The sequence below is a fragment of the Sceloporus undulatus genome, chromosome 4 (genome assembly GCF_019175285.1).
Source record: "Sceloporus undulatus isolate JIND9_A2432 ecotype Alabama chromosome 4, SceUnd_v1.1, whole genome shotgun sequence".
NCBI lineage: Eukaryota > Metazoa > Chordata > Lepidosauria > Squamata > Phrynosomatidae > Sceloporus > Sceloporus undulatus.
In genome coordinates this window covers 5,424,915-5,435,946 of record NC_056525.1, presented here as the reverse complement: position 1 = coordinate 5,435,946, position 11,032 = coordinate 5,424,915, and the positions used below count along the sequence as shown (strand labels likewise).

Genomic DNA, 11,032 nt, shown 5'->3' with positions numbered 1-11,032 from the left:
ATCCATGGATGCTGAAGTCCCATTATATACCATGGCATAGCAGAATGGTGTATCCATGGATGCTGAAGTCCCATTATATACCATGGCATAGCAGAATGGTGTCCCTCATATAAATTGGCAAAATCAAGGTTTGCTTCTTGGAATTTATGTATTTTTAAAATGGTTTCAAGCCATAGATGGTTGAATCTATGGATAAAGAATCTGTGGATACAGAGGGGCAGATGTATAAATAATATAAATAATATAATAATATAAATTATTATTATTATTATTATTATTATTATTTATAAATAAGACAGAACGTCCAGTTTAAAGACCCTTCGCTTGTAACAAGTTAACAGCCAAAGGCCTGTCTAAATAAAAAAAGTCTTGACTCTTTGTATTCCAGCAAAAAAGAGAGCAGAGAAGAGGCCAAGAATCCAAAGCCTGGGAGCAGCCACCAAGAAGGCCCTTTCCTGTGTCCTCGCCAAATGAAATGGTGGAGAGACTAAAAGACACCTTCTGCTGCGGACTGTGTTACTTGGGCAGGTTGATGTAGGGTGGCAGTCCTGAAAGGAACTTTTCCTTTGTGAAAAAAGCAGTACTGTACTGCCAAAAAGAAAGTTTGGGAGTGGCACTGCCCAAAAAGGTGGGGAAAGGAACTGGCCATGCTGATTGGGGAATTCTGGGTTTTTTTTCAGTGTCCACAGGTCTCCCCGAGTTCTTGTCTTTCATGCCAATTGAACCACATTTGTTGTTGTTGTTGTTGTGTATCTTCAAGCCGTTTCAAACTTATGGTGAGCCTATCATGGAATTTTCTTGGCAAGGTTTGTTCAGAGAAGGTTTGCTATTGCCTTCCTCTGAGGCTGAGAGCATGGGAATTACCCAAGGTCACCCAGTAGGTTTCATGCCCAAGGTGGGAATCGGATTCTGGTCTCCAGAGTCATAGTCCAACACTCAAGCCACTAAGCTTTAACTTTCCTTAGAATAATTGAATTGTTGAATTGGAAGGGTACCCAAAGGTCATCCAGTCCTACCCTTGTCAATGCAGGAAATCCACAGCTAGAGCAATCCTGCTGAAAGCCTTCCAATGAAAGAGACTCCGCCATCTCTTTTCTATAATATTGTTAGAATTGTACCTACATGTGCTCAAAAGTGGTAGGAAAACCATGCCCAGAAGCCAAAGCTGCTAACACCTTAATGCAGTTTGACACTGCTTTAACTGTTATGGCTCCATCCAATGGAGTCTTGGGATTTGTAGTTTGTTGTTGCTCCAGAGCTCTCTGACAGAGAAGGCTAAATAGCTCACAAAACTACAAATCCCAAAATTCAGTATCATAGAGCCATGGCAGCTAAAGCGGTGTCAAACTGCATTCATTCTGCAGTTAGTTACATCCCAAATTTGGTGTTGGCTTCTGAGTGAAAATTTCGATGCCTGTCCCTCTCCTTCAAGAAACAGAGGAAAGAACTGAAATCAATAGGATGTGGGAAAGAAGTGGCACATTTTCCTGGAATATGAAATGGATGGCTTCTTACAGCCACATTTGTTCCACCCAGATCTTCTCCTGTTTGGCTTTTAAGAAGGGCATTCAGATTGAAAATGCAATTTGCACACAAATCTATGTCAAAGCTATTCAGGTCAGATCTGGGGGAAGATACTTTTTTGGACCACAGCCCCCAGAATCCCCAGCCAGGCATAACTTTTGGTGGGGATTCTGAGATGTGTATTCCCCCATCTCCTCAAAGGCCTGGTGGATTCTGGGGGTCATAGTTCAGCTTTTCCAAACTGATTCAGAGTAGACATTTAGTGGCTGCTCCCACCCCCTGGGGATGCATCTATACTGCAGAATTAATAGAGTTTTTTGACACTGCTTTAATTGCCACGGTTCCATCCTATGGGGTTCTGGGATTTGTCATTCACTGCAGCACCAGAGCCTCTCTGATAGAGAAGGCTAAATATCTCACAATACTACAAACCCCAGAATTCCATAGCATTGAGCCATGGCAGTTAAAGCAGTGTCAAACTGCAGTCATTCTGCAGTGCAGATTCAGCCTTTATCTGATCAAGGTTGGTGGGATATTATTTCACAACTGAACAATGCGGGCAATAGCCGAAAAAAGAGTGTAGCATGCCGTCTCTCAAGAACTAATGACCGCTTGAATACTACAGTTTGAGTCTCCCTTATCCATAAGACCAAAATCCAAAATATTCCAAAATCCAAATCTGTCCACATGGGTGGCTCAGATAGGGACGCCTTTGACTTCTGATGGTTCTGTGTACACAAACTTTGATCCATGCATAAAATTATTTAAAATGTTAGGTATAAAATTACCTTTAGGCTATGTTGATAAGGTATATACGAATCATAAATGTGAAGTCGAAGGCTTTCACGGCTGGAATTCATAGTTTGTTGTGGGGTTTTCAGGCTATGTGGCCGTGTTCTGGAAGAGTGTATTCACCAGCATCTGTGGCTGGCATCATCTTCCAGAACATGGCCACACAGCCCAAAAACCCCACAAAAAACTATTGAATCATAAATGAATTACATCTTTAGATATGGGTCCCATCAACAAGATATCTATTTATGTACAGTATATGCAAATATTCCAAAAGCCAGAAACACTTTTGGTTCCAAGTATTTCAGATAAGGGAGACCCAACCTGTATACGGCCTATTACATTATGAAACTTCGTGTATATAACTATGTGGCAGAGGTACTAAGAAACCGTTTTGGTGAACTTATGCAGATGCATAACAGGATGCTTGCAAGAGTGCCTGGTTTGCATCACTGCACAGTGTGCATCAGGACCTATGTGATGCTCAGTGAGGCTGATGCACATCAGTTCCATTGCATGTTGGTCCCATTGGGTATCAATGCACACCAAGCACTTTACTCTGCCACACAGTAACCTCACAGTCACAGCAGCTCTCAAATTAATATAGATGTGATTGTTGTGTGCCTTCAAGCCGTTTCGACTTACAGCAACCCTAAGGCAACCCTATCATAGGGTTTTCTTGCCAAGATTTATTCAGAGGTAGTTTGCCATTGTTTTCCCCTGAGGCTGAGAGTGTGTGACATGCCCAAGGTCACCCAGCAGGGAATCGAACTGTGGTCTCCAGCGTCATAGTCAACAACTATGCCATGCTGGCAACTCTGAACTTCTAATTCCTATAGTCCACTGAAGACTTTAAGACTTCAATGGCATTTCTGCTATTATTTATGAATATGCATATGCTGTCTCAATTTAAAAGATCTTTAAAGACCAGTCTCTTCCAGAAGGCCTATCCAAACGATTTTTAATCTGTGAATTTTAAACAGTGAATTTTAAATGTGGATTATTTTAATATGGGTATCTCTTAATTTTCCTTTAAAATTGATGTGTATTTTAACTGACATTTTTCAACAGATGTAGCTTATCTGTTAATTGGTGCTGTTCCCCACCCCGATCCATGAGGAAAAGTGGGTAAGAAATAATAGTAATAGTAATAATAATAATAATAATAATCAGCTCATATCCATGGATGTTTTTAGCCATGGATTCAAGCATTCATGATTTACAAATATGTTTAAAATATATAAATTCCAAAAAGCAAACCTTGATTTTGCCATTTTATAAAGGACACCATTATATTATGCCATTGTATTTAATGGGGCTTGAGCATGCATGGATTTTGTTATCCATAGGGGAGTCCTGGAACCAAACCAGAGCAGATACCAAGGGCCCACTGTATTATTATTATTATTATTATTATTATTATTATTATTGACATTCCTCCCCCCCCCACTCCAAATGCTCACAATTTGGCTTGTTCAATGGTTTGCTTACATCATCTAGCACCGGGCTTAAGCCAAGAACCATCAGCCACAAGCTGCTGGCCACTGTCTCCCAGCCTCAGTGACCAACATCTGGGAACAACATGACTGACCTTCCCTGAGCTGTGAGATACAGAGGGGCTCTGATTTACAAGCAGGGTTGACTTTCTCCAATGAGAAGCCTCTGGGGCTGAAACCTTTGCAGAAGCCATGCATTCAAACTTGCAAACCAATGTCCCAACCTAGTGAGTGGGTTGGGCCAGTGGCCTCACTAGAGTTAGCATGACTAGGGTTACCCTCCATTGACCTCATCCCATACCACACCATACACAACCCTTAGTCATGATTTTTTGTACTAATGTAATTCATAATTCCCATATATCACTAAATATAATGGCAACGGTTGTGATGTTGACAACTAGCAAGATTAAAATTGTATGTTGAAATTACAATATTGTACGCAAAGCCTAAACGTACACGGTTTCATGTGGTTAAAGTGAAAATTTTTAAAGAAAATTTTAAAAGAATAAAAAAATTATTTAAATTTTAATTTTAAAAAGCTCTTTAATTCCACCTTGACTGAGCGAAGGCTCAAAAAAAATTCTGGGCAGGGAATAAAAAACAGGAATAAGAGGCACTAACCTCTTCTTTGCTCTTTTGCTGTCTGCAGATCCCTTCTTTATATTCAGTTTGCTGAGCAACTCAGTTCTTTTTGGCAAAGGATGGCAACCCCAAGGTTTATTTTCAATTTGCTTTTTCCTCTTTGGAATGCCAGTCATCTTGCCCACGGCAGAAGGAACATTTTTACAGAAGAGTATCTCTGAGCATACATCAAAAGTGTGGAAACAAAGCATTGGGAGAAGACACTGAGGGCGCTGGGTATTTTTAGTCTGGAGAAGAGAAGATGAAAGGGTGACATGCTAGCCGTGTTTAACTATTTGAAGGGATGTCATATTGAAGATGGAGCAAGCTTGTTTTCTGCTGCTCTTGAGACTATGCACTTTATCCCATGGGCTATGGAGGGATCACTCCCATCCCTACCCAGTCCTGAAGCTGTCCTTATCGCATCCACGCTTATCCCGTCCTTTTCCCATCAGTGGCACCCACCATTGTATTAACAGGAGTTTCTCTTAATATAAAGTGATGTGGCCATGCCACTTCAGTGACAGGAGAAGGACGGGATAAGTGTGACGCCATCTGAAAATCTTATCATGATTGTGTGATAAAGATGACTTCAGGACAGGATAATGACAGACGTCATCTGTAAATCTTTGGACGATCGCACTATAAAGTTGGGGTAAAGATGGGAGCGTTCCATCCTTTACCCCATGTGACAATGTCCTATAACTAGAAGCAACAGATTCAAATGTCAAGAAAAGATATTCCACTTGAACATTGGGAAGAACGCTTTTACTATAAGATCTGGTTAGATCTTATAGAACAGATTGCCTTGAGAGGTGATGGAGTCTCCTTCTTTGGAGGTTTTTGAATAGAGATTGAATGGCCATCTGTCCAAAGTGCTTTGATTGTGTCTTCCTGCATGGCAGAAGGGGGTTGTCAACCTCTTACCACTGAGCCACTGCTTCCAACTCTCACAGTTTATGTCACAGGGCATAGTCCAGTCTGTTTAGAGCAAGGGTTGGCAAAGTACCTTCTGGGGACCCCATGTGGACCCTAAGGCTGTTCTTGTGGCCCTTAACCCTTCCAGACTCCCCACAGTGTCCTCAAAGGGCAAATTTCTCCTCTTGGTTACTTCCAGGAAGGAGGCAATTCATCTTTTCAACAGGTTGCAGGTCTTTATTTACACTGGTTAATATCAAAAATTACCAGCTTTCCAAAACTAAGGTTTCTGAGTCTGATCATCATCATCGGGACACAAAGTAGCTTCCAACATTTAAAATAAAGTTTTTTTAAAAGTTAAAAAGTCATTAAATTATAAAAAAATTAAAAGGGCAGGTCACACAATCTCAGCCTCAGAGGATGGTAATGGCAAACCTCCTCAGAACATACCTTGCCAAGAATACCCCATGACAGGTTTGCCTTTAGGGTCGCCATAAGTTGGAAATGACTTGAAGGCATGCATAACAACAACAAGAAATATAAACCATTAAAAAGAGGAAAATAGGGGGGGATATGGAAAACTCAGCACATTATGCAAGGCCCATTCCCCTTAAGCGATCAGTCCTCAAAGGTCTGCTGAAACAAAAAGATATTTACCTACTTGCAAAAAGATAGTACAGAGGAAGTTTCATAGTCTGGAAGCAGAGTCTGGGCTGTATCTACACTGCAGAATTAATGCAGTTTGACACTACTTTAACTGTCATGGCCCAATCCTATGGAATCCTGGGATTTGTAGTTTGTTGTGACACCAGAACTCTCTGACAGCGAAGGCTAAACAACTCACAAAACTATAAATCCAAAAATTCTATACCAACGAGCCATGGCAGTTAAAGCGGTGTCAAATTGCATTAATTGTGCAGTGTAGATGCAGCCACTGATTTCTTGAACTAGATATTGTAGCAATACCTTCTCCTGTGTTTCCACCAGATATATCTGTGACAGTGATGAGACCCAGAAGATCTCAAAACAAGAGCAGATTTGTAGGGGGAAATGTGGTCTTTTACACTTTTCCCCAGCATTTCTGGCAAGCCAGGTGGCCACTTAGAGGGTTCCAGGGTTCACTAAACTGGGCCATGAACCAGGTGAACATCCATCCTCCTCTTCCAGGACACGTCCTACATTTTAACTTTCTGGGTGCTGCTATACCCCTCAAAGGACGCCAGCTTGACCTCACATCACTAAAGTTACTAGCCCAGAAACATCTCAGGCCTTGAGGTTTCTGAGCTGAAACCTGAGACTTATGGATATTTGCTGGTGATGGCATTAAGTGTTATACTTTAAGGGCCAACTACATTTGCTACGGCTTGTCATTCAAACATACACATGCATGCAAACATTGTCCCCTGTTTGGAATGTAAGACAGAAATCTTAGCTAGATCAAGGTGAAATGAGGGGAATATATTTTCTCGTTTACTTAGGGTGCAAGGGAGACCAGGGTTCGATCCTGGCTTGACACTGGAAACTCACTGGGTGACCTTGGACAAATCACACTCTCTCAACCTAATGCTGCAGAATTAAAGCTGTTTGACCTCACTTTAACTGCAATGAGTCTATCCTGTGGAATCCTGGGATTTGTAGTTTGGTGAGGCACCAGAGCTCTCTGACAAACCAGGCTGATTACCTTTTGTTGTTGTTGTTGTTGTTGTTGTGTGCCTTCAAGTCGTTTCTGACTTATTGCAACCATGTCATGGGGTTTTCTTGGCAAGCTTCTTCACAGGGGTTTGCCATTGCTATCCCCTCAGGCTGAGAGAGAGTGTGATTTGCCAGGGTCACCCAGTGGGTTTACAGGGCCCAGTTGAGATTCGAATCCTGATCTCCAGAGTCCTAGTCCAAAGCTCAAACCACTACAACACACTTATGAAACTACAAATCCCAGGATTCCACAGGATAGACTTAAGGCAGTTAAAATGGTGTCAAACGGTTTAATTCTGCACTATGGCTATATTTTTAGAGAGCTGAGATAAGGAACATTTAATCTAGCCTACTTGGTTTCTGTCCAGAAGTTGGATGCAAGAGTAGGGGGTGAGCCCCGGAGTCATAATAATAATAACGATAATAATAATAATAATAATAATAATAATAATTTATAGCCCACTTCTCTGTGAAGGATCGAGGCGGGGAGCAATCATTGGGAGGGATGGAGAAAGCTAGCTACATAAATGCATAGCACAAACATACACACCACCACCACCCCATCTTTGCAAACTGAAGTAAGAAATGCATTAATCCTAATAATATGTAGCAAGATGCAGCTATTCCAGCTGAGCTGGAGATTTGCACCCTGTCCTTTCCTCATGTCCAGTGCTCAACCTATGAAAACTGGATAATTTGCACCCTGGGAGAGCCAGCATGGCATAGTGGTTTGAACGCTGGCTATGACTGGGGAGATCTGGGTTCAATTCCCAACTCAAGCATAAAAAACCACTGAGTGACCTTGAGCAAGTCACACTCTCTCAGCCTCAGAGGAAGGCAATGGCAACCCCCTTCAGAGGAAATTTGATAGGATCGCCTTAGGGTTGCCATAAGTCAAAAATGACTTGGAGACACACAACAACAGCAACAACTGGCTGGGGATAACCTATAAAAACTAGGCCAGGCCTGGAGATCTGGCAGCCCCACATGCTATAGTCAGCCCTCCGTTTCTACAGATTCAACCATCCATGGCTTGAAAATATTTTTTAAAAAAAATACAAATACATTTTACTATGCCATTGTATTTAATGGGACTTGAGCAACCACAGATTTTGGTGTCCATGAGGGATCCTCGGGACTGATACCAAGGGCCCAGTATACTTCAGCTGCCTTGGCCAAAGGACTTACCCCCTTCCTCTGGTTGCTTAGACAGAACGTGCAAATACTCCTTGGCTGTTTGGCCTCCATCTCCCCCTTCGCACTGTAGATGGCACTGAAGCAAGGCTGCCCATCTTCACACCCTTCGCCCAGGAGCAAGACGTTGGCCAAGTGGGAAATATAGCTGGAGGCCAGGCGCAGGGTCTCAATTTTGGACAGCTTCCTGTCGACCGGCTCGGTGGGGATGAGGGTCCGGAGAGCCGTGAAGGCTGTGTTGACACTCTGGGTCCGGTCCCTCTCTCGGGCATTGGCCGCCTGTCTCTGCTTGACCACTACCACTTGGCCAGGTTTCCGGGACCCCTTCCGGCGGCCTTCGCAGCAACCGTAGGACCGGTCCGAGGCATCACTTTCGCTCTGGTTCTCCTCATCCTCCTCTGACAGTAGGCTGAGGTCTGGGTACAGGACATGGGCAGCCATGGGTCTGAGCATGGTGAAGGCCATGGCAAGGGTCTTCCTGCCCCTCGAAAGGCCCTGCCTTTAGGGACTTTTTCAATGCCAGGCTGTGTGGAAAGCTGGTCCAACCTCACCAAGAAAGGCTGCTTGCAGTCAGACTGAAAAAGCTCAAAGGCAGACCAGCTGGACAGCAGCCGCAGCCACCACCTCCCTTTCCTCCTCCAGCTAAAGGGGAACTACTTCCACCACGCCTTTCTTTCTCAGCTGTTGTTCCTCCTCCTCCTCCTCTTCTTCCTCGGGAACCCTCTCGGCTGATGCTTCTCCTGCTGCTGTCTGGTGGGACTTACAAAAAAAGAGCAGAGCTCTTTGGTATATAAGGCCGCAAGGAGGGACCAAGAGCCTGGAACAGGATCCCAGCCAACCAATCAGGGATCCTAGCATCCTCTTTCCCCCAAACAATCGGCAAGCCTGGCTGTCCAGGCCTTTTGAAATGGAAAGCTGTCTCTGAGAAGTGGAGGAGGAGAATTGTGCTTTGGGTCTTTGGGCCTGGCTGCTTGCAACCGCTCTATGGGTTTTTATAAGGACAGTCTGAAGAGAGGAAAGTGGGACGGCTATACTTTGCATTGCAGTTTTGTATCCTGTACTATGCACTGTGGTTGTGCGTTCTGTCTTCTGGTTGTGTGTCCTATGCTAGGCATTGTGGTTGCGCATTGTGGTTGTGCATCCTGTACTTTGTTTTCCAGTTGTGCAGCATGCATTGTGCCTGATGCATTGTTCAATGGCACCTAGTCATTGACATGTATTGAGTATTGTTGCTGCGCTGCATGGGGCTTGCATTGCGTTCATGCAGCGTATCTCCACTTGCAGGTATTTATGCTGTGCTAAGCCTGTGTTGGATCAAGGCCTTTGTATGTGTGCTTGTTTGTATCCACGCTGCCACAAAAACTTCCCTCTGCTTCTTATCCAGTAACAGAATAAGCCAGACACCTTACAGAGAAAGAGGGAGACAAGGCAGGCAGTGGGGAAAAGTCCAGTGCAGGCTGTTGCCTCTCTTGTTGAAGAATATTAGCCAGGATCATTGTAGTCACCTCCAGGGAAACAATGCTCACTTTGAAGACCGAGACCGAGACACAACATGCAATTCCCTTCTGCAGTCTGCAAAGCAAGCAAGGAGGATACGCAATATTGAAGCTACTTTTTTTTCCCTTTCCCTTTTTATTCCCTTTCTTCAAGCTTAGCTCCTCTGTGCCTTTAAGGGCTGCTTAATGCTCAGAAAGTTTGTTGTTTCTGTGCACAGTCAAGTCATCTGTGACTTACGGCAACCTTAAAGTGACCTATCACCGGTTTCTCTGTGGTTGAGAGTATGTGATCCAACCAAGATCAACCAGTGGGACCCTGGCTGAGTCTTAGGGGAAGCCTTAAACCAGGAGTGGATCAACTGCAGCCCGTGGTCCACATGCAGTCTCTCAACACCACTATTAGACTCTTTGAGACCCTCCTCCAGTTCCTTTTTTTTTTCAATGATCTTTATTAATTTTTAAAATAAACATAAAACAGCACAGTCGAAGATTCAGCACTTAACAAATGAAATTGAACTCAAAGATATTCGAGAAAGACATCTTCGTACCCCTCTTCATTCTTCTTCTCTTGTCTCTCCTGAAGGGAAGTTCTTATTGTTAAACTTAAATAGCCCATGCAAAAAATGAGGAATGAAGCTTCTCTGCTGTATTCTAAATTCTAGGATCTGAATGCCCTTTGGTGTTAAGTCTATTTGCCCTATATCCTATTACACAATATATTCAATTTTCTAATAGACTTAAGTTATCTAATATTTTACAACATCACTATACAATAGTATCTAAATAATCTTTCCCTGAACCCTCTCTGAGACCCTCCTCCAGTTCCACAAAGCTTCCCCACCGCAATTTTCTTTTTAAATGTTGACAAGAGTTCTTACAACTTTTGCACAGAAAGCCCCCAAACTCGTGAAAATCCATGGAAAGCTCTCACATAGCCTCCCAGAACCCACCATTAACTGCAAAACTTCCATTTCATTTCTACAATCCTTCTCAAAATGGTGACAATCATTACAGTGGGACATTTTTATAAAAGCAGGGGCACATTCTTGTAACTTTATTTTTGACATAACAAGTGATGTTTATTTTTACACAATTGCTACTGTGGGGCAAACAAGGAAATTGCCTTGGGGGGCAATTTCTAGAATTGTTTTTTAAAAGTTATATAAAACAGTAACATTTGTAAGAAGAACATGTTGTGGTACTTGCCAAATAATAAGTGACATGTGTTACAGTACTTGTAAAACAGAATGTCTAACAGGTAACCTGTTGCTTTCCAGGCATAGTTCATGGCAGGTG

The 11,032-nt window shown here is 43.0% G+C and overlaps 1 protein-coding gene across 1 annotated transcript in view; it reads right to left on the bottom strand.

Moving 5' to 3' along the window:
- The window catches only part of TCF15 (transcription factor 15), an 18,640-nt gene extending 9,663 nt beyond the window's left edge, over positions 1 to 8,977 (bottom strand). The window contains exon 1 of the mRNA XM_042464532.1: positions 8,235 to 8,977. Within this exon, the coding sequence (XP_042320466.1) occupies positions 8,235 to 8,705 (471 nt within the window). The 5' untranslated portion in view covers positions 8,706 to 8,977. The remainder of the gene's footprint in view (positions 1 to 8,234) is intronic.
- Between the last annotated feature and the right edge of the window lie 2,055 nt (positions 8,978 to 11,032).